Source organism: Anomaloglossus baeobatrachus, chromosome 2 (genome assembly GCF_048569485.1).
Source record: "Anomaloglossus baeobatrachus isolate aAnoBae1 chromosome 2, aAnoBae1.hap1, whole genome shotgun sequence".
Classification (NCBI taxonomy): domain Eukaryota; kingdom Metazoa; phylum Chordata; class Amphibia; order Anura; family Aromobatidae; genus Anomaloglossus; species Anomaloglossus baeobatrachus.
This window is the reverse complement of record NC_134354.1, coordinates 139,071,387-139,096,108: the sequence shown is the minus strand read 5'-3', so window position 1 is coordinate 139,096,108 and position 24,722 is coordinate 139,071,387. Positions and strand designations below refer to the sequence as shown.

At 44.4% G+C, this 24,722-nt stretch overlaps 1 protein-coding gene across 1 annotated transcript in view; it reads right to left on the bottom strand.

Moving 5' to 3' along the window:
• Positions 1–24,722, bottom strand: part of LOC142286278 (4-hydroxyphenylpyruvate dioxygenase) — a 119,956-nt gene that overhangs the window by 57,024 nt on the left and 38,210 nt on the right. The window contains exons 7-9 of the mRNA XM_075333339.1: positions 2,656–2,745; positions 2,261–2,367; positions 326–403 (exon numbers count right to left, since the gene is read on the bottom strand). Of these exons, the coding sequence (XP_075189454.1) occupies positions 326–403; positions 2,261–2,367; positions 2,656–2,745 (275 nt within the window). The remainder of the gene's footprint in view (positions 1–325; positions 404–2,260; positions 2,368–2,655; positions 2,746–24,722) is intronic.

Here is a 24,722-nt window from a genome sequence, read left to right as displayed (position 1 = left end):
TGTGACATTGTTATGACACGAGAACCGCTGCAGCCAAACAGCAGCCACTGATTGGCTACATACTTTTTTTTCCGTCAAAGAGGATTTCTACTCTGACGGATGGTGCTATTTGGAAGGGATTTTATTTATACACTCGAGTGAGCCAGCCCTTAGACAGAGCATGGCAACGTGTGGCACTGGTTTTGGAAGTAAACAGCCAGATTTCTCTAATTCTTTAGAACCCCTTTAAATACACACTATATAAAAAAGCAATGCCTTTATGCTGCAGAATTAGAGGATGGCAATATGGAGAGACCTCTGTAGTTTGGCTACATTTTTTTATTACCAGTTGACGATGGGCTCCATTGCATTATCAGGCTGGTTTCCTACAATGTGATCAATGAAGTTCAGGCAACCTGACGGTCTGTGAGCAGAAGAAATAGACATTAATCATTAATGTCGCACACAATGTTTCTGATATTGCAAACAGTTTATTTACATGTTGACTTCATTATGTGAGTGTTATTGATGTAGTTAAATTCATAGTCAGAAAAATGGATAATTAAGTTGCACTATGACAGTTAACAGCTTTCATGGAACAGGTAATATGCAATTAAACTGAATCTGTCACTCACGTTTTTGCCACCTAATTTGGCAGCAGCATAATGTAGGGGAAGAGACCCTGATTTCAGGGATGTGTCCCTTACTGGGCTCCTTGCTGTAATTGTTAAATTTTTTTTGTTTATCGGCAGGAGATTATCACTGTAGGACTAGTAAACGTGCTGCCATGTAGTCCTCCATATTCATGAGCTCTGTATAACTCTACCACTGATTGGCAAATTTCTGCCAATGCACAGTGTACACAGAAATCTATCAATCAGTGGTGGCGATGTGGCTATACAGAGCTCGGTATTCAGATAACTGGTAGATCTGCAACAGATAAATCGGAGATTTTATTAAAAGTGAAGCAATCAGCCCAGTAAGTGACACATCACTGAAATCAGGGTCTGTTCCCTTAAATGATGCTGCTCTCAGATAAAGTAGCAAAAAAAACTGATATCAGATTCCTTTTAAAGGGAATCTGTCAACAGATTTTTGCTACCTCATCTGAGAGCAGGATGATGTAGGCAAAGAGATCCTGAATCCAACGATTTTTCACTTAAGGCCCCGTCACACACAGAGATACATCTTTGGCAGATCTGTGGTTGCAGTGAAATCATGGACATATTGTTCCATTTGTACACAGCCACAAAACTGGCACTGATTGTCCACAATTTCACTGCAACCACAGATCTGCCGCAGATTTATCTCTGTTTGTGACAGGGCCTTTAGACTACTGGCTGCAGCCATACTGACACAATCAGAATTTTTAGATTTAGTCATGTAGCAGAGATGAGAAAGCTGCCACCGCCCACACCAGGCTCTCAACAGAGATTGTACATTGACAGTGAGGTGTCAATCAGAGGAAGGGCCTGCCGGACTTCCATGTAGTCCTGCAATGATAAGGGTCCTGGTGTTTAAACAAACAAATAAACAACAGATTGGACTGTGACAAAACAGGCATACCTGATCTTTTTGTGTTAACCCTTACAGTATGCTGGCTTCAGCTTACATAGCAAAATCCTGCTGACAGATTCCCTTCAATGCAATTGATGGTCTCTTTCTAATTGATTTGACCATCAAGAGGCCAAAAATGTAAGTGTATTCATTTTTAAGCCATTTAGTTCAAAATAAATTCACAATATATAGCTAACGCCATTTTTGTGAAAGTCTGAGTTATTCAAATATTGTTATTTATAGCACTTGGTGTAAATGGCATAAAATAAAAAGGCTAAAATAAGAAATACCAATACTGACCCCATCAATCCCATGCAGCTCCAGCAGTGAGGCTCCTGTTGCCCTCCATGGTCTTTGTTTACTTTCATTGAACATTTGAACAAAGACATAAATTGGATGGAAGCGACTACTGCATTAAGTCACGTCTCACAATGTACATGGCCAGAAATTCCCAGGAAGGTAGCAAAGCCTGGTGGGGGCCACAAGGGTATCAGCGCTGGCCCCACAAGGATTGACGTATAGTTTTTGTTTGTTTTTTATCATATTTTATGTTCTTATCTAAATTCTTTTAAACATATCACACATCCTTTATGAAATACGTAAGAAACATAAGCATTGTTATCACCCATGTATTGTGTATGTAGAGAAATCCTTTTATAGGTTTTATACGACTCTTTTTGTGTTGCGTTAGTAATATTAGCCATGTTACCGCAGTCTCACTCACAATGTAGATAACAGTGGGTCACTGTACAGAGGCTTTTGAAAACCTGGGAGGAAGACACCTTGATATGGCCCCAGGTATTCAATGAGGGTATGTGTAGTATCTCCATACTGCAAAAGAAAAAAGTGAAATAGTAGCATGTGTATTCAGCAGCTACCAGTTCTATCATTACTCCTAGAAAGAATTTGCTCCAGGCAAATAGCCTAGGAAGTGAAATGAAGTCCCCCTCCCAGTCACTGTCAGAGGGAAAACTGGCTCATCAGAGAAAAGTCAGTGATCAAAGCCACAGAGTTTAATCACTGGACACCGCAAAGCCTGGGGGGAAAGGGAAGCAAGCAGTAGATCTCAATAATATCTGGTGTCAGAAAGAAACTGATAATTCAATCAATCCTACCTACCGTCTGTAGGACTGCATATTTAACTCTGCCACCTTGGTCCTCTTCAATCCAAGGCTCTTTTACAACGACAGCTCCTTGTTCCTTGGCTTTCTTTAAATAAATGGTTCAAAAAGGTAAAAAAAAAAGAAGGAAAATTAATGTCTTCTTGACGGAAAATCTAATAATTTGGAAATGTAGATGATTCAAACCCAATCAAAAAGGAGACAGTTGCACTCTGTAGTGCTAAGATATGTGTAAGAATTAATATGGGAATATAGACATGCATTACTGCTATGAAAGACATGCACAAACTGAGATACTTAGCACACAAAAATGGCCAGTTTTATGTGAGCCCAACAGCGACCTCTTTTTGAAAACCAATCGGGCTTTACACGCTGCGACATCGCTAGCCGATGCTAGAGATGGCGAGCGTGATAGCACCTGCCCCTATCGTTATGCCGATATTTGGTGATCGCTGCCGCAGCGAACATTATCGCTACGGCAGCGTCACACGCACTTACCTGGTCATCGGCGTCGCTGTGACTGCCGAACAATCCCTCCCTCAAGGAGGAGGGACGTTCGGCATCACAGCGACGTCACCGCAACGTCACTAAGCGGCCGGCCAATCAAAGCGGAGGGGCGGAGATGAGCGGGACGAACATCCCGCCCACCTCCTTCCTTTCTCATTGCAGGCGTGTGGCAGGTAAGGAGAGGTTCCTCGTTCCTGCGGCGTCACACGTAGCGATGTGCGCTGCCGCAGGGACGAGGATCAACTTCGCCCACGCAACAGCAGCGATATTTGAGAATGGACCCCCATGTCAACGAGGAGCGATTTTGGACGTTTTTGCAACGATCCAAAATCGCTCCTAGGAGTCACACACAACAAGATCGCTACAGCGGCCGGATGTGCGTCACAAAATCCGTGACCCCAACGAGATCGCTGTAGCGATCTCGTAGCGTGTAAAGCCCGCTTAAGATTTGTCCAGAGATTTCCAGAAATGCTGGAGCGGGAACAATATAGAGGATTGATTATAGGGTTTGTCAGACATAGGTCAAGGATATACTTTACCCACAGTGTGTTTGCAAGTGGTCTACAGTAAAAACAAATTCCAGAGGACTAATGTAGATAAGCATGTGTAGTATATAACACATGAAAAATGATGTATTGTACAATGATGTAATAAAAAAAACTCAAGACAACACAAAATATATATATAAAAATACAATACATTGAATATAAAATATGGCTTGTTTGCCAACCACAGGCTGAGAAATTAAAAGACAATACACGTATCCAAATATATTTTTATATGAGGTAAGAGGGTGTCTGCAATCTGCCTTTTTTTTATAAAAATTTATAAAGATTACAGGAAAGAGAGTGAAATATATCAGCATAATGTGTAAAATAAATCACATTACAAGTTAAAAAAAAACCCTGAAATTGATCCCAGATATCTGCCCAGACACCGATCCCCATATACGTCTATGAGGACTCAAATCTGATGCATTAAAATGGTGGTAGAAAAGATAGAGGGATTAGAGCAGGCGCGTTATACTTACCGAGTCTCATTAACCTCATGCATATGTGGCGCCCCTGAGGCTCCAGTCGCCACAGAGTATTGCACCTTATTTAAGGTGCGATATTCGCCTCAGGTAAGGAGGGGGTTAATCACCGGGGTTTTACATTCACACTTTACATACAGTTTAGGAGCCTTCTCACTGGGAAGCTGGACTAGGGTAGGCAGGGGGGTTGACCAACATGAAGTTTGGGACTTCCCGGTGACTAGGACAACCACCTGGGGGGCAGGTTCCACTTGGAGTAGAAGTAGGAGCAACTTCACACAATCTTCAGTTAGTCTACCCGGGACTTTAGTTCTAGCGACACGACACCACTACTTTCTTCCTTTTCCTTCTTTCACGGAACCTGTGGCTTGGAGAGGAATGCTAAGCCCGGGTTCCTCACTACTGGATGGGCAACTCTTTGAAAGGACATTTTCCAAACACTGGTGGCTTCTTCCAACTTATCCGAGGTCGATGGGGCCCATTACAGTGGGTGACTGGTACTTCCCTGGGCGCGCGGCATAACAGTGAGTAAAACAACCTGGAACCGCAGCAGCCGACTCGGGCTCTAATTACAGACGCCCATGCTCTGGCACCAATGGCCACCACTACTACAGCCCCCATCATCCTCCCCGGGGGCCCGCTCCACCTGTTGGCAGCGAAACCATCTTGGCTGCTACTACGATCCGCCCCAGAGGACAGCGACAGCAGTGGCGGCTAATCACTGGCCGCGTACCACAGATGGTGTCATAACAACAACCCCGATCATCACCTCCTATCCCCCATTTATTGTGGACACCTCAGGGCACAAAACCGGGCAGGCCACCGCTACATCCCAGATCTCCACACCGGCCCGGTGACAAGTAACAGGTACCAGACCACACCTGAACCCCCTGCCCGCAGGGGTCCCACACATACACACTGCTTTCTTACTCCACCGGCAGTCCCGGCATCTGTAATTGGTTGCAGTCAAACAACGCCCCCAATCTGTGTGACTGCATCTGACTGCAACCAATCACAGACGCTGTGTGTGTCCTTATCGTGGTGTAAAAATAGATAAATACATTGGCATTGGATCCCTGAGAACTCCAGGCCTGAGGTCGGTGCACAGGTACTTTTGAACCTGGGCGCATCCACACTTTTACAGTCCAGGTCAGCCCATAACTACTCACGATGTATTTTTTATACACAGTTTGTATATGAGTAAACTGAACAGATTGGATCACTCAGTGACGAATTACATGTATTTTCCAATCTACTTAGAGACTGTTATATTAAAATTTATTTTCCTATCCATTTCTGACCATAATATATAAAAAAAACTTTCAGATGGACCAACATTAGTGAATCTTTTTCAGACACAGTCTGTTAATATACACATTTCTACATTTTTGTTTAAACTATAGGGGACAAATAAACACGAAGCAAAATTGCTAGTGAATGAGGCCTTTTATTGCTGTAACCTTGCGTATATGACAGCAGACTGTCCTTCACTGCATAGTACGTCATTGTAAGGGCTCACCTCCCACCTCTCTGCCCTCCTCTTATTAACACGTCATTTTTCCAGTAACATATGCATAAAAGAATTAGTAGAGACATGTTTACAGACAGTATGTCACTCTACTAAATGTACAAGATATGATTAGTATGTCTCTGTTTAGTGTTTAATCTGATGCGTATTACTCATTGCTGTTGCACAGTAATTCTGGCCGACATAGAGCACTAACGCATATTTCTACTGTCGCAGAGTAATATTCTATGGCCATCACTGTATAAAAGAAATAATTTAAAGCAGATGGGTAACGACCTAATAAGAAATTGGAATCCTACATACTATATCATCTTGAACATAAAGCAAACTTTTTTTTTAATTCTTTATTTAAAAATTAAACAATTCGATAACCTGAATATAGTTAACATAACATATAAGCAAAGCAAAGTGGACCAGTACATTACAGTAAAATCCTATGGCAGGCGTAAAAATCTTTCAAAAGCAAAAGAGAAAACTGCAATATACCTGTAATTACACAGTGTGAAAATCAAAAAGAAAACGCAAAGCAATGAGAGAAGAGAAAAAAAAAAGAGGAGGGAAGCAGATTACCAATACACAGTAGATCACAAAAGTGAGTACACCCCTCACGTTTTTTATTATATCTTTTCATGGAACAACACTAAGGCGGGCTTTACACGCTGTGACATCGCTAGCATCGGCTAGCGATGTCGAGCGCGATAGCACCCGCCCCCGTCCTACGTGCGATATTGTATGATCGCTGCCGTAGCGAACATTATTGCTACGGCAGCGTCACACGCACATACCTGTGCAGCGACGTCGCTATGACCACCGAACAATCCCTCCCTGTGGGAGGTGCGTTTGGCGTCATAGCGATGTCACTGCGGCGTCACTAAGCGGCCGGCCAATAGAAGCGGAGGGGCGGAGATGAGCGGGACGTAACATCCCGCCCACCTCCTTCCTTCCTCATTGCCGGTGGACGGAGGAAAGGAGATGTTCGTCGCTCCTGCGGTGTCACACATAGCGATGTGTGATGCCGCAGGAACGACGAACAACATCACTAATAAGCAATTAATGATTTTTTTATTCAGGACGACCTCTCCGTGGCGAACGATTTTGGCCACTTTTGCGATCGACTAAGGTCGCTCGTACGTGTCACATGCGATGTCGTTAACGTCGCCGGATGTGCGTCACAAACACAGTGACCCCGACGATAACACGTTAATGATATCGTAGCGTGTAAAGCCCGCTTAAAGATTGGACACTTCGATATAATATAAAATAGTCAGTGTAAGCACAGCTCATATAACGGTGTAAATTTGGTGTGCCCTCTAAATAACTCAGCACACAGTCATTAATGTCTATACCGCTGGCAACAAAAGTGAGCACATCCCTAAGTAAAAATGGCAAAATTGTGCCCAATTAGCCATTTTGTCCTTTCCAGTGTCATGTGACTCATTAGTGTTACATTGTCTCAGTTGTGAATGGGGAGCAGATGTGTTAAATTTGGTGTTATCACTCACATACTCTCTCATACTGGTCGCTGGAAGTTCAACATGGCACCTCAAGGCATAGAATTCTCTGAGGATCTGAAAAAAAGAACTGTGGAGCTACATAAAGATGGCCTAGGGTATAAGAAGATTGCCAGTACCCTGAAACTGAGCTACAGAACAGTGGCCAAGACTATACAGTGGTTTAACAAGACAGGTTCCACCCAGAACAAGGCTTGCCACGGTCGACCAAAAAAAGTTTAGTGCACATGCTCAGCATCATATCCAGAGGTTGTCTTTTTAGAATAGACATAGGAGTACTATGAGCATTGCTGCAGAAATTAATGAGGTGGAGGGGTCTGCCTGTCAGTGTGCAGACTATACGCTGCATACGCATCAAATTGATCTGCATGGCTGTCACCCCATCCCAAAAAGAAGCCTCTTCTCAAGATGATGAACAAGAAAACCCACAGTATGCTGAAGAGAAGAAGACTAAGGACATGGATTACTGGAACCATGACCCGTGGTCTGATGAGACCAAGAAAAACTTTTTCGGTTCAGATGGTGTCAACCAGGTGTGACGGCAACCAGGTGAGAAGTACAAAGATAAGTATGTCTTGCCAAGTAGTGGGAGTGTCATGGTTTGGTGCTGCATGAGGCCTGGCAGCTGTGGGGAGCTACAGTTTATTGAGGGAATGATGAATGTCAATATGTATGGTAACATACTGAAGCAGAGCATGATCAACTCCATTTGGAAACTGGGCCACAGGGCAGAATTCTAACATGAAACAAACCCAAACACATCTCGAAGTTGACCAATGCCTGGTTAAAAACACTGAGGGTAAAGGTGCTGGACTGGCCAAGTATGTCTCCAGACCTCAACCTTATTGAGCATTTTTGGGGCATCCTTAAACAGAAGGTGGAGGAGCTCAAGGTTTCTAACAACCACCAGCTCCGTGCCGTGATGTTGTTGTGGAGGATGGAAGAAAATCCAGTGGCTCCTGGGAAGCTCTGGTGAACTCCATGCCCAAGAGAGTTAAGGCAGTGCTTGAAAATAACGGTGGCCACATAAAATATTGACACTTTGGGCACAATTTGGCCACTTTCACTTAGGGGTGTGCTCACTTTTGCTGTTAGGAGTTTAGACATCATTGGCTGCGTGTTAAGTTATTTAGAGGACACACAAAATTTACACGGTTATACAAGCTGTACACTGACTACTTTACATTGGATCAAAATGCCATATTTTCAGTGTTGTCCCATGAAAAGATATAATAAAACCTAAAAAATGTGAGGGGTGTACTCACTTATGGGATCTACTGTATATAAACTAGGTTTCCATTTAAACAAGATGAAAAAAAAGGTCGCCAGGCCATAGAATCAGGGAACAGCAGGCTACTGTATTCACTGGAGCGCTGAAACTCCATCCAGCAAAACCAAGTTTTATAGAAAGCCTCATATCTGTTGTATAAAGCAGCTGTCAAGTCCTCCATCTGCATTAAATCGTTAACCTTGGAAATCCAAAAAGGACAAACAGGGAGTGTTAGCTTTCATCCATAACAAAGGAATACATGCCCCGGATGTCATCGCCAAAAATCTCAGTAGAGAGCATTTATAGGAGGATACTGAAGTTTCACAGCGCTGAAGGAGGAAAATATTGAGACCCATTTCGGATGTGTGGCCTTTGACAAACTGGTTTATGCTTCTCACCTTAGGGCAAAAAGACAAGACATGACCAAAAGATATGGAGGAAATAATCTTTTTGAGATCTACATCTCTAATAAACTGGGATAATGGAGGAAACATTTTGTTTAATTTTGTCGGGACCCTAAACCATGTTGATAAGATTTTATAGTTTGATTTCTTCAGATGTGAACTTATCGATCATTTATGTGCCAGGGATAAAACCGTAGCCCTCTGTTCCGTGGAGAGAGAGATACCCAAATCCTCTTCACTGTATCACCAGGTGTAGGCTGGTCCAACGGATTAACAAGCAGAGAATAAACTGAAAAAAGTGTACGGCGGATCACACCCTCACCCGCATAGAGATTCTCAAATGTTGAAAGGTTTCATACATTGTGGGGCATCATTTGGAAGGGAGTGAAGAAAATGTCAAAGTTGAAGGGAATAACAGGTTCCCACCAGAGACAAAGCCATTATATCTTGTAGGGCCTCAAGAGAAGGCCACTCCATATCCACTCCAATCTGATTAGCCTCAAACCTTCCCTGAGAAATTCTCAACTGGAAAACTGGATCTACAGTATAAAGTAAACGCTTGACATTTGTAAAATTAATATTCATAGGCCATGAAAAACAACAATTGTGTTAGGACTTTGATGAAATATACAATGTCCTCTTTTTGAAGGTCAAATTTATTTAGTAACTTGAGTATCTTTCCTACTCTATTGTGATTAATAATGCAGAGTACCATGCTTATATCTCACTTACCTGCATAGGACTCAGCTCTCCTCACATGTCTATACTAGTAAATAATTATATTCTCCATGAAATAACAATTCTGGACAATGTTTTCTCGTAACTCTATATTGTGCCATTCCACTGTTATTCCTCCTGGGAATAGTGAATAAATTGGCAACTGGGTGTTGCCGTTCCCATTGTCAAAGGGAACCTGTCACCAGGTTTTCCCATTATAAACTAAGAGTAAGTTCACACAGTGCGTTTTTGGGTGCGTTTTTGCTCAGAAAACTGCATGACTTTGCTTCCCCAGCAAAGTCTATGAGTTTTCATTTTTGCTGTCTGCACACAGCGTTTTTTTTAGCTGTGTTTTTGTGGTGCCCACAAAAATGCAGCATGTCAATTATTTTTGCGTTTTTCACTGCGTTTTCCACCCATTGAGTTCAATAAGATGTTCAAAAACGCAATGAAAACAGCAAATTGCAAATATAGCTGCGTTTTAGTGCGTTTCTATGACTAAAAACGCAGCTATAAACGCAAGGGGTGGGCAGTAAAGTGACATGTACAGGAAGAGGATTCCTTCTATCAGTAAACATAGAAGCGTGAATCCTCCCGGTACTGTCACCGCTGCGTCCACCTCCGGTCCTGTGCATGTCAGCTCCCATGCGGCGCCATGTCTGGGCGGGAGGTGGAGGCAGCTGCGAAAACAAAAGTGAACAGTAGAAAAAAAAATGTCATACTCACCTGTCTGCAGACTCTCAGTGCCATGTCCGCTCCCAGCTCCTCTCCCGGTACCGCTGCTCCGGCTGTGTGCAGACGTCCGGGACACCTCCAATAGCTGCAAGACCTGGCGCTGATCACCTGATGCGGTCACCTGACGCATCAGCTGATCATAAGTCTCGCGGTGACGCCGGCGCCCGGCCGGCTTAACCTGTCAGCGGATGCCGTCAGGAGACTTCATCCCTGATTACCGGCAGCTCCTGCAGCAATTGGACGGGATCAAACTCCGCTCCAGGAGCTGCCGGTAATCAGCACATAAGTATTTTTTTTTGCTTTTTTTGCACTGATGCATCATCTGATTGTATAAATGGCTTTTATACAATCAGCTGCTGTGTCATGTGATTCAAATCCTTGATCCTGACACATCATCTGATCGCTTTGCCTTCCAGCAAACCAATCAGATGATATTGGATCCGGATTGGAAGGCGCAGGACCCTTGACCCAGGATTACTGCGGAGGGGGGTTCTTTATTTCAATAAAGATGGAGTCACTAATTGTGTTGTGTTTTATTTCTAATAAAAAGATTTTTCTGTGTGTTGTGTTTTTTTTTTATCTTTACTAGAAATTCATGGTGGCCATGTCTAATATTGATGTGACACCATGAATTTAGGGCTTAGGGCCAGCTGATAATACACAACCCTAACCACATTATTACCCAGCAAGCCACCCGGCATCAGGGTAGCTGGAAGAGTTGGATACAGAGTCAGAAGATGGCGCTTCTATGAAAGCGCCATTTTCTGGGGCGGCTGCGGACTGCAATTCGCAGCGGGGGTGCCCAGAAATCATGGGCACCCAGCACTGTGGATTCCAATCACAAGCTGCCTAGTTGTACCTGCTGGACTCAAAAATTAAGCGAAGCCCACGTCATTTTTTTTTAATTATTTCATGAAATTCTTGAAATAAAAAAAAAGGGCTTCCCTATATTTTTGGTTCCCAGCCGGGTACAAATAGGCAGCCGGGGGTTGGGGGCAGCCCGTACCTGCCTGCTGTACCTGGCTAGCATACAAAAATATGGCGAAGCCCACGTAATTTTTTTTGTTTGGGGGGGCAAAGAAATCCTGTATACAGTCCTGGAAGGAGGATGCTGAGCCTTGTAGTTCGACAGCTGCTGTCTGCTCTCCTGCATCCACTAGTGGATAGAGTATGCTGAGCCTTGTAGTTCTGCAGCTGCTGTCTGCTCTCCTGCATACACTATTGGATGCAGCTTGCTGAGCCTTGTAGTTCTGCAGCTGCTGTCTGCTCTCCTGCATCCACTAGTGGATGGAGTATGCTGACCCTTGTAGTTCTGCAGCTGCTGTCTGCTCTCCTGCATCCACTAGTGGATGGAGTATGCTGAGCCTTGTAGTTCTGCTCCCCTGACTCTCCCCTGACTCTCCCTCCAGCATACAGTCCTGGATGGAGCATGCTGAGCCTTGTAGTTCTGCAGCTGTCTGCTCCCCTGCATACACTAGTGGAGAATGAAGAACATATGGAAGAAGGAAATGACATCAGACCTTTTTTTTTTTTTCCAACAATCTTTAATGGCAATGTTCACTGATAAAAAAAACGCAGAAAAACGCAGTGAGCAAAAACGCAGCAAAACGCAGCCAAAAACGCACCAAAACGCGGTAAAAACGCATGCGGTTTTTTCATGTATTTTTTAAAAACGCTACGTTTCTGTGCGTTTTTAGCGCTAAAAAACGCACAAAAACGCAGCGTCAAAAAAACGCAGTGTGTGCACATAGCCTAAAGCCACTAGTTTTATCTGCCTTTTACTGCAGTCTATCAACCTGTATCTAAGCCCTGAACTTCCCCTGTACATGGCAAAAATACCATGTATACGTTTACATATGGTGGCTTTAGTTTATAGTTTATAATGGGAAAACCTGGTGTCTGCACACAGTCTGGAATTATCAGCCCAAATTGGATAGTGTAAGGGCTCTTTCAGACTACTGTAGAAATTGGACGAATGCTTTCCAAATTTTTTTATCCGATAGCACACTGACCCATGCTATTCAATGTGAAGAAAATTGTAGTGTTCTAAGAATTTACTCTGAAATTGGATGAGACTCAAGTGTATGGGTGTGAGAAAAAAATGAGATGCCACAGTATGACATCTGATTTTATGGACATGTAACAATTCTGTAGCATAGGAAACTTGAAATGGTTCTGTAAATGTTTAATATCTGCTGAGTAAAAAAATGGACAACACACATGGCAAGTGAGAAAAAAAAAATCTAATTTTTATACACTCGTGTGAACCCAGCCTAACAAAGGTTCAAGACACCCTCCCCCCGGGGTCCGACACCCTGCACCTCCATTGACCAGCTGCTCTTGGTCCCGGCAGCAGCAGCAGGAGGCTGGAAATGCTCTGATCTGGTGCTGCCCCGTCTTCTGATAGTGGCCGCAGCCAGGTATTGCACATCCGTCTCCTATTGATTAGAATGGGAGGTAGATGTTCAGTACCCGATCAAGGACACTATCAGAAGATGAAGCAGCATCGAAACTGATTATTTTTGGCTGTCTGCTGCTGTCACTGGAACTGAGAACAGCTGATCGGCGGGGGTGCAGGGTGACGGACCCTGGCCGATCAGACTTTGATGACCTATCCTAAGGATAGGCCATCAATGTAAAAGTAGTGGACATCCTCTTTAAAGCAGTTGTCAATTGCTTAAAGGTTTTTCTTAAATGAAAGCTACGACAATAGTAATCTGACTGATGCAAGTTCGGCTTCTCTAAAACCCATGTTGCGAGACACTTTACCTGCAGCAACCAATGTCTGGGAAATGTATTATTACACGATGGACATTAAAATGAATGAATATATAAAATGTATAGATGAACCAGGTCCTCCAGAGTGCGTCCCACACCTTGTGCAGCAGTCTCCTATGTAATGTATGCAGCAGATGTAGTGTATACTATGTGACATATGTACACCAGCCTCAGTGTCTCATATATGATGCATACTGCAGCCTCAGTGTTTCTTATGTGATGTCTATACAGCAACCTCAGTATCTCCAGTGTGAGTTATACACCACACACAGTGTATCCTATGTGATGTATGGACCAGTCTCAGTGTCTTTTATGTGATGTATATACAGCAGTTTCAGTGTCTTCTATGTGTTATATATACCCGCCTCGGTGTATACTTTGTAATGTATGTACACCAGCCTCATTATATCCTATATGTATATACAGCAGTGTATGTGTATATACAGCAGGGTCAGTGTTTCTTATATGATATATGGGCATTGTACAGGAATTCCAGAGTAATGTGGTTACCTCTGCACTGCTGGATGGATAGTAAAGGGGCCAATATACTGGATGTGGTTATACAGATGGCAAATAAATACCACCTGCATAACCCCATCCAATATATCGGCTCCTTTACTATCCATCCAGAAGCGTAGATTTAAACACATTACTCTGGAGTTCCTATACAACGCCCGCTGATCGTTGATCTGTGGTTTCTGCAGCAGCTGGATCTACCTTTGATTATTGTGGCCAAATAGTTCTATTTTAACCTCATATATCCACAGGACTTGTTTCCAAAATGCATTAGGCTTGTTTAGATCTACTTTTGCATACTTCTGACGCTGAATTTTATGGTGAGGACTCAGGAGAGGTTTTCTTCTGATAACTCTTCCATGAAGGCCATATTTGTAAAGGTGTCGCTGAACAGTGGATCAATGTACCACAACTCTGAGTCTGAATCTTCCTGAAGATCTTTTGCAGTCAAGTGGGGGTTCTTGATTTGCTTCACTAGCAATTCTATGAGCAGCTCTAACAGAAAATTTGCTTGGTCTTCCAGATGTTATCTTGCGCTCCCCTGTTCCTGTTAACTGTTATTTCTTAATTACATTTCAAACTGAGGAAAGGGCAAATTTAAAACGCTTTGCTATCTTCTTATAGTCTCCTCCTGCTTTGTGGGTCTCCACCACTTTCAGAGTGCTAGGCAGCTGTTTAGAAGAACCCAAGGCTGCTGTTTTTCAGCGCAAAGTTAGAGATGCTGGGTATTTATAAATCCGTGAAATTTGCATCACCTGAACGGTTCACAATAACAGTAATTTTGACCAAGGGTGTCCAAGTGTTTGCATGACACTGCACAGGATGAAAACGATTTTTCCACCACCTCGAGCAAAACAGCAACAAATCAGTGAAATAACAAGAATCTGCATAGCTAATCATATGCTCCCAGGAAGGGGCGCCCTTCCCCTCACCTGCCTCCCTGCTCCATGTGCTCCATTCCTGCCCTGAGGTCTGCCACGACTTCCTCCCATTTCCAGGCCACACGCAGGCCTAATGGAAGGGCCCCTTTAGTTCTATTACCCGAAAGTGATCCTAGAGGCCATCTCACCCTGAAAGGTGTTTAAGACTACCTTCCCTTAGAGGAGGTGCATGAGCAAAGTTGCCTACTAGTTAGTGCATTGCTAGTTCTCAGGTCCCATTACTGTACTGTATCTAGTTCTGCTAATTGTGTCTTAGTACCAGTCTCGTGTCCCTAACCTGTGTCTCATCCTAGAGCCTGCTCTCTACCACCACCTCCGTGCTGCCACGTCTGAGCCACCACCTCCGTATTGCCACGTTTCAGCCACCACCTCCATGCTGCCACGTCTGAGCACACGAGCACCGGATGTTAAGAGACTTTACCAGTCCGTAAGAGCTGACGTCCACTGGTTACTGGCAGTTGTGCATTTAGGCCCCCTGGGGCTGCACCAGACAATCCCTGTATAGGGGTTCGCTACTGGTTAGCTCCCCCAGGGGAGTCCGGTCTACGGCCTAGTGGGTCCACTCCCAGACGCTTGTCTTAAAATTAATAAAGTCCTATTTTTGTATGTGATATAGGTGTATCCCTCTTTTTTGCACACCTTCTCGCCCCTTCTCTTCGCCGCTCGGCAATCGTAACACATCTCTAATGGCAGCTTTACATGGCACAAAATATACAAACCAATCTGTGGTCATTTACTGGCCTGTTTACACTGGGTGATCGTTAATATGTTTTGTGTCCATAGAATACTACTTTATGAGCAGCACATCTCCTGTTTACACAGGGCAACATGCTACCGAGAATGATTATTTTCAATCCAGTTTAAAAATCATCGTATCCAAAAAACAAGTGTTTTGCTTGTTCATCAGCTGCTTGCTGGCGTGTTTAGACAGGCTGTTAGTTGGGAATGCTCTTACCACAATTATTAGCTTGTCTGAATGGGCCGTAACTTTGAAAATCATGGAAGGACTCCTGCACTGCGTGTGATCTAGTGAAGCATGTGCTGGAGCAATTTACAGCTCATGTGTTACATTATATCGCCATCCGGTGGACACAATAATGAATTGTTAGCCATGATAATAAACTTATGGTAAGGAGGCGTCCCAGTACATATTCACACATCAGATATAAAATCAATTTACTACAACTTCAGATGTCTGTTTTTCATATACATATTTATCCATGATTTTTAGAAATAGAACACCTACCCATTATAGTCTAGGGCAGTCATGGCGAACCTTTTACAGGCCGAGTGCCCAAACTGTAGCCCTAAACCCAATTTTTTTTCCGAAGTGCCAACCAATCCTATCATATAAATAATTGATTTTAACCTTACCTTTGCCATCTTCTCTTCAGCAGGGGCATCACGCTCATGCATGCTTACCACACATTGAAGTTGAGCCCCTGCCCTTTCCAGACACAGCAGTTGGATTGATCTTTCTGGAAAAAATTGCAGCATATTAGACAGAGATTTTAGCCTGGAATGCAATCAGATGTCACCCTGTAATCCACATCTACATTTCAAAGTCTGAACATCTTGAAATCCCATAAAGACGTACGAGTGGCTCCCCTCCCCTTCATTGTCTAGTTATGTCCCCCTTCCTCGGCCACTTCCTGGTAAACATGTCCCCCATCCTGATATATATTTCCTACATTCTGGTATATTTGTCCCTATCATGGCCCCATCCTGGTAAATGTTACCCATTCTGGCATGTTCCCCCATGCTGGTAAATGTACCCCATCCTGACATATTGCCCATCCTTGTAAATGTTCCCCCATCATGGCATGTACCCCATTCCTGGTAAATGTCCTCCATCCTGGTAAATGTTCCCCCATCCCGGCATGTACCCCATTCCTGGTAAATGTTCCCAATCCTGGTTAATTTACCCCCATCCAGGTAAATGTACCCCTTCCTGGTAAATGTACCCTATCGTGGCATGTTTCCTCCATCCTGGCATGCATGTTTCCCCCATCCTGGCATGCATGTTTCCCCCATCCTGGCATGTATGTTTCCTCCATCCTGGCATGCATGTTTCCCCATCATGGCATGCATGTTTCCTCCATCCTGGCATGCATGTTTTCCCCATCCTGGCATGCATGTTTCCCTATCATGGCATGCATGTTTCCTCCATCCTGGCATGCATGTTTTCCCCATCCTGGCATGCATGTTTCCTCCATCCTGGCATGCATGTTTTCCCATCCTGGCATGCATGTTTCCTCCATCCTGGCATGCATGTTTCCCCCATCCTGGCATGCATGTTTCCCCCATCCTGGCATGTATGTTTCCTCCATCCTGGCATGCATGTTTCCCCATCATGGCATGCATGTTTCCTTCATCCTGGCATGCATGTTTTCCCCATCCTGGCATGCATGTTTCCCCATCATGGCATGCATGTTTCCTCCATCCTGGCATGCATGTTTTCCCATCCTGGCATGCATGTTTCCTCCATCCTGGCATGCATGTTTCCCCCATCCTGGCATGCATGTTTCCTCCATCCTGGCATGCATGTTTCCTCCATCCTGGCATGCATGTTTCCTCCATCCTGGCATGTATGTTTCCTCCATCCTGGCATGCATGTTTCCTCCATCCTGGCATGCATGTTTCCTCCATCCTGGCATGCATGTTTCCTCCATCCTGGCATGCATGTTTCCTCCATCCTGCCATGCATGTTTCCTCCATCCTGGCATGCATGTTTCCTCCATCCTGGCATGCATGTTTTCCCATCCTGGCATGCATGTTTCCTCCATCCTGGCATGCATGTTTTCCCATCCTGGCATGCATGTTTCCCCCACCCTGGCATGCATGTTTCCCCCACCCTGGAATGCATGTTTCCTCCATCCTGGCATGCATGTTTCCTCCATCCTGGCATGCATGTTTCCTCCATCCTGGCATGCATGTTTCCTCCATCCTGGCATGCATGTTTCCTCCATCCTGGCATGCATGTTTCCTCCATCCTGGCATGCATGTTTCCTCCATCCTGGCATGCATGTTTCCTCCATCCTGGCATGTATGTTTCCTCCATCCTGGCATGCATGTTTCCTCCATCCTGGCATGCATGTTTCCTCCATCCTGCCATGCATGTTTCCTCCATCCTGCCATGCATGTTTCCTCCATCCTGGCATGCATGTTTCCTCCATCCTGGCATGCATGTTTTCCCATCCTGGCATGCATGTTTCCCCCACCCTGGCATGCATGTTTCCCCCACCCTGGCATGCATGTTTCCTCCATCCTGGCATGCATGTTTCCCCCACCCTGGCATGCATGTTTCCCCCACCCTGGCATGCATGTTTCTTCCCATCCTGGAATGTATGTTTCCTCCATCCTGGCATGCATGTTTCCTCCATCCTGGCATGTATGTTTCCTCCATCCTGGCATGCATGTTTCCTCCATCCTGGCATGCATGTTTCCTCCATCCTGGCATGCATGTTTCCCCCACCCTGGCATGCATGTTTCCCCCACCCTGGCATGCATGTTTCTTCCCATCCTGGCATGTATGTTTCCCCCACCCTGGCATGCATGTTTCCTCCATCCTGGCATGCATGTTTCTTCCCATCCTGGAATGTACAGTTAGGTCCAGAAATATTTGGACAGTGACACAAGTTTTGTTATTTTAGCTGTTTACAAAAACATGTTCAGAAATACAATTATATATCTAATATGGGCTGAAAGTGCACACTCCCAGCTGCAATATGAGAGTTTTCACATCCAAATCGGAGAAAGGGTTTAGGAATCATAGCTCTGTAATGCATAGCCTCCTCTTTTTAAAGGGACCAAAAGTAATTGGACAAGGGACTCTAAGGGCTGCAATTAACTCTGAAGGCGTCTCCCTCGTTAACCTGTAATCAATGAAGTAGTTAAAAGGTCTGGGGTTGATTACAGGTGTGTGGTTTTGCATTTGGAAGCTGTTGCTGTGACCAGACAACATGCGGTCTAAGGAACTCTCAATTGAGGTGAAGCAGAACATCCTGAGGCTGAAAAAAAAGAAAAAATCCATCAGAGAGATAGCAGACATGCTTGGAGTAGCAAAATCAACAGTCGGGTACATTCTGAGAAAAAAGGAATTGACTGGTGAGCTTGGGAACTCAAAAAGGCCTGGGCGTCCATGGATGACAACAGTGGTGGATGATCGCCGCATACTTTCTTTGGTGAAGAAGAACCCGTTCACAACATCAACTGAAGTCCAGAACACTCTCAGTGAAGTAGGTGTATCTGTCTCTAAGTCAACAGTAAAGAGAAGACTCCGTGAAAGTAAATACAAAGGGTTCACATCTAGATGCAAACCATTCATCAATTCCAAAAATAGACAGGCCAGAGTTAAATTTGCTGAAAAACACCTCATGAAGCCAGCTCAGTTCTGGAAAAGTATTCTATGGACAGATGAGACAAAGATCAACCTGCACCAGAATGATGGGAAGAAAAAAGTTTGGAGAAAAAAGGGAACGGCACATGATCCAAGGCACACCACATCCTCTGTAAAACATGGTGGAGGCAACGTGATGGCATGGGCATGCATGGCTTTCAATGGCACTGGGTCACTTGTGTTTATTGATGACATAACAGCAGACAAGAGTAGCTGGATGAATTCTGAAGTGTACCGGGATATACTTTCAGCCCAGATTCAGCCAAATGCCGCAAAGTTGATCGGACGGCGCTTCATAGTACAGATGGACAATGACCCCAAGCATACAGCCAAAGCTACCCAGGAGTTCATGAGTGCAAAAAAGTGGAACATTCTGCAATGGCCAAGTCAATCACCAGATCTTAACCCAATTGAGCATGCATTTCACTTGCTCAAATCCAGACTTAAGACGGAAAGACCCAGAAACAAGCAAGACCTGAAGGCTGCGGCTGTAAAGGCCTGGCAAAGCATTAAGAAGGAGGAAACCCAGCGTTTGGTGATGTCCATGGGTTCCAGACTTAAGGCAGTGATTGCCTCCAAAGGATTCGCAACAAAATATTGAAAATAAAAATATTTTGTTTGGGTTTGGTTTATTTGTCCAATTACTTTTGACCTCCTAAAATGTGGAGTGTTTGTAAAGAAATGTGTACAATTCCTACAATTTCTATCAGATATTTTTGTTCAAACCTTCAAATTAAACGTTACAATCTGCACTTGAATTCTGTTGTAGAGGTTTCATTTCAAATCCAATGTGGTGGCATGCAGAGCCCAACTCGTGAAAATTGTGTCACTGTCCAAATATTTCTGGACCTAACTGTATGTTTCCTCCATCCTGGCATGCATGTTTCCTCCATCCTGGCATGTATGTTTCCTCCATCCTGGCATGCATGTTTCCCCCATCCTGGCATGCATGTTTCCCCCATCCTGGCATGCATGTTTCCCCATCCTGGCATGCATGTTTCCTCCATCCTGGCATGTATGTTTCCTCCATCCTGGCATGCATGTTTCCCCATCCTGGCATGCATGTTTCCTGCATCCTGGCATGCATGTTTCCTCCATCCTGGCATGCATGTTTCCCCACCCTGGCATGCATTGTTCCCCATCCTGGCATGCATTGTTCCCCATCCTGGCATGCATGTCCCCCCTCCATGCTGGCATGTGCGTTCCCCCTCCCCCACCCCATGCTGGCATGTGCGTTCCCCCTCCCCCACCCCATGCTGGCATGTGCGTTCCCCCTCACTCACCCCATGCTGGCATGTGCGTTCCCCCACCGCCACCCCACGCTGCCATGTGCGTTCCCCCCCACCCCACGCTGCCAGGTGCGTTCCCCCCCACCCCACGCTGCCATGTGCATTCACCCCCACCCCACGCTGGCATGTGCGTTCCCCCACCCCATGCTGGTGCTGCCCCCACCATCCCCACCTTGGCACAGCCGCACACGAGTTATATATTTTAAAAAAAAAAGCAACACACAACTTACCTGCACACGCTCCCCCGCTGCGCGCTGCTGGGTCCTCAGTTCCCACGCGGCCAGCAGACGGCGCCGGCGCCGCTCGCTGACACTCCTCCGTCTCCTAGGCAACACACCTGCAGCCTGGGGGAGGAGGAGTGTCAGAGCGGAGGAGAAATGTCTCCTCCGCTCCAACACAGATTTGATCTGCCGGCGCGACTGCACTAGCAGATCAAAGCTTCAGGGTCGGGCGACAGCACGCGTGCCAACAGAATGGGCTCAGCGTGCCCCTGGTGGCACGCGTGCCATAGGTTCGCCATCACTGGTCTAGGGGCTGTCCACACATGCGTGTTTTTTGCAGATCACATAATCATGAATGTATGTCAGTTTTTTTTATCGCCATTGCGGATGGAAGTCACCCATACAAGTCTATGGGTCTGTGAAAATTGCAGATATCACATGGATGACATCAGCATACAATCCGTGTGCTGTATGTGATTAACATTACAATGAATAGGAGTTTTGTAATTTATTTAATTATTTTTTTATATGTGAAAATCAATGATGATAGAAAGTGACATTGATCAAACACTGATGAAAATTAGATACAAATTACTGATGAGACTTGAACCATTTATTTATTTTACTATGTGAAGACATACTGAGAACTGCCCTTAACACTAGAAGTCCCAACAATTTCGAGATCCATAGGGTTTCAATGGTAAAAAATGTTAAATGACCCCTCTCTGGGACTTCTAGTGTTAAAGGGGTGGTCCACTACTCAGCATTAGTGGCCATATTGATGAAAATATCATAGAGAAGGCTTTTCTCAAATACTTTGTGTTGCCAATAGTACCTGTGAGCAGTGCTCTTATGGTTCACTCATCCCCATCACATAACCCCTGGGCTCTGCGACCTCTTAGATCCGGTGAGGTCAACTTCCAGTAGACCTGACATCACTGAGCCCGGTCCCAGTCTCTGTGAGTGACTGGACTGTGGGCGGTGTTTCACCACTCGTCACAGCCCATGTCTCCTGCTTGCGGTGCTCTGCAGCGAAGGAGAGAGCGCACGAGATGGTGGGCTGTGACAGGTGGTGAAATTCCTCCCCCAGTCCGGTCACTCACAGAGACTTGGGCCTGCCTCGGTGATGTTAGGTCAACTGGAAGTTGACGTCACCGGATCTCAGAGGTCACAGAGCCCGGGGGTCACATGATGGGGATAATCGGACCGCAATATCTCAGAGTCAGAATTTACTACACAAGGTATTTGAGAAAAGCCTTCTCTATGAGCTTTATATTGATGTGGCCACTAATACTGAGTAGTGGACCATCCCTTTAAATATCTCCCCAATGTTACACTTATAAAAAAAAAAAATAACATAACCTCCACGGACAACACCTTAAAGTCAATAGAACGTCGATGCTAGAATCTCAACATAGAATCCACATTGTCCGGTTGAAAGCAAATCCATGAAAAGCTAGGAAATTTTGGAGGTGTTACTCTCCAAATTATGTGTTGCAAACCTTGCAATGATATCTCATTGCTACCATTTATTAGATTTTCCATTGTACCCAAGGAGGCCCTCATTGATAGATAGATAAATAGATAGAGGTATAGATAGAGGTATAGATAGATAGACAGAGGTATAGATAGATAGATAGTTTTCTTTCTAACTTTTTCAGTTGCTACATAGTAGCAGTCAAGAAAGTGGGAAGTGTGGGTGGGGATCAAAAAATGCGATTGTTGTTAAAAAAGCTTAGGATCACTGGAAAAGAATAGAAGAATGTCAATGTATGTAAACTGAGAAGAATGCTCTGAAATATTATTACATGTATCAAAAGGACAAAGTTAGAGCAAGTACTAGTAAATCATTGTCAAGGCCAGACTAGGGGCAGAAGTCACTTGACACTTGGGCCTTCCTCTTCGTTATCTAGGAGACGTGAGGTTGCCTGAAGCTCCTTCACTGCGGCACATCATCACGGTTTTATCATAGCATTGTTATAGCCTTAGCTGTCTATCACAATGGCACAAGCACAATTGCTCTAACCCCCGGCCATCTCAATATCTCACATAGATACAATTACAGAAATCCGGAGAATGTCAAGGAGAAGCTTTGAGATCCAAACAAATGTCAGATGATTCTAAAGGCCCATGACTGTCAGGAAAGGAAATTATATTTGAAAGTAGTAAATTACAGCCTCCCGTATCTAGGCCATGTTCTACTTGCCCCTTACCAGTTCTCTACAGCATAGACAAAGCCTCTTACTCAGCAGTTGCATTTAATGATGTCAATCAAATTTGGGCCAAAAATGCAACTTTTTTATCACTTGCCAAATTTGAAAAGTGATTTAAAATGTGGGATTTCATTTTAGTTAAAGGGAATCTGTCAGCACATTTTTACTACCTCATTTCAGAGCAGCATGATTCAGGCAAAGAGATCCTGAATCTGATCTTATATCACTTAGATTAGTGCAGCCATTCTGACACAATCAGAATTTTTAGTTTTAATATTGTAGCAGAGCTGAGAGAGCTCACATCAGGCTCTCAACAAAGATTGTACATTGACAATGAGGTGGCAATCAGAGGAGGGGGCGTGCCAGACTGTGACTTTGTCCTGCAATGATAAGGGTCCTGCTGCTTAAATAAACATAGCAAATAAACAACAGATTGGACTGTGATAAGACAGGCATGCTTGAACTTTTTGTGTTAACCCTTTCAGTATGCCGGCTTCAGTTTACATAGCAAAAAACTAAAACCCCTAAGCCTACGATGTATCATTTAGATTACTGGGTGCAGCCCTTCCGACACAATCAGAATTTTTTGATTTAGCAATGCAGCAGAGCTAAGAAAGCTGTCCCGACTACAGCAAGCTCTCTATGTACAATATCTATAGACAGTGCGCTGCTAATCACAGCAGGGGGAGTGTTGGACTACCAGGCAGGAGGCAATGTAGTCTGAGCAATAATAATCTCCTGGTGCTAAAACAATCTTTGCAAGTAAACAGCGCAGTGCTTACAGGTTCTATAGAAAAGAGCGTTAAACCACTGCGCAAGTTTGACCACCAATGCTAGACTAGTCCTCCATATAGTATAATGCACAAATCATAGTCTTCCGTATAGTATAATGCACAGCCCATAGTCATCCATGTAGTACGGTATTATTGCCACCATGTACTCACTGATTAAAAGAAAAAAAATAATAATAATAATAAAAAAAAATACTCACCTCTCTTTGGTCCCTCACTACTCCGATCTCAGCAGGGAGTGTTCTTAAGCTGTGTCTTTACTACTCTGCACAGTGGGCGTGATAAAGTGACATCATGGCACCCACTATGCTGCGCTCTCAGGAGAAGAGCAGTAGGATAATGATGAAGGAGGGAGAGGACAAAAATTGGATCCTACATGTAACATCTGATTGTTATGGATACATTTCCGTTATTAACCTTGGAAACTGTCACGCTAGGTACAGGGAAGTACCAAGCAAACATAGGAAAGGAAAGGAAACCTTGTGTCTAGGGAAGGTGGCGATGATGACCCCTGACCAAACCAACCGCTGGTCCCTGGGGTCCCTCCCCACTCTAGATAGGTTTCACACCTATGTGCCAAGCGTTATACCTGACCCTAGGTATCCCTTGTGCTGGGCCCTAAATAGGGAACAGCTGTGATGAGCTCTTCGTAAACTTCACTAAACACTCAAGAAGACAACAAGGAGGACACTACTTATCCACAGATGACTCCGGTAGAAGTTCAGCAAAGTGTCGGCAACAATACCACAGAGGAGTACAAACCACCTGCTTGCAACCAGAGATAGAATGAACTGAATAATATCACCAGCACAAGTCCAGGGAAGATGGGAGTATTTAAGAACATGAAGAATACTGATAATCAGCAGCTGGATGGAAGGTGGGCGCCTGATGAATACTAAAGGTGGAGAAATGAAAACCCAGCAGGAAAGCTATCTAATGCAATACATACTAACAGCAGGAACAATAGAAAGTCAGGGCGCATTCTGTGCAGCCAAACGCTGTGACCTTCTATTGCCAGAGACCACATGACTGTCACCCGTGACACACCCGTGACAGAAACTGATTGTACAAATTGTTACTGTAAATGTAGTATGCACATGGATGCCACATAGACGTAAAAAAATGACACACTGATGGCATATGGATGAAAATCGGATGATTTTTCATACCATAGTCTGTCCACGACCTTACTGAGATTGGTTATGTATATTT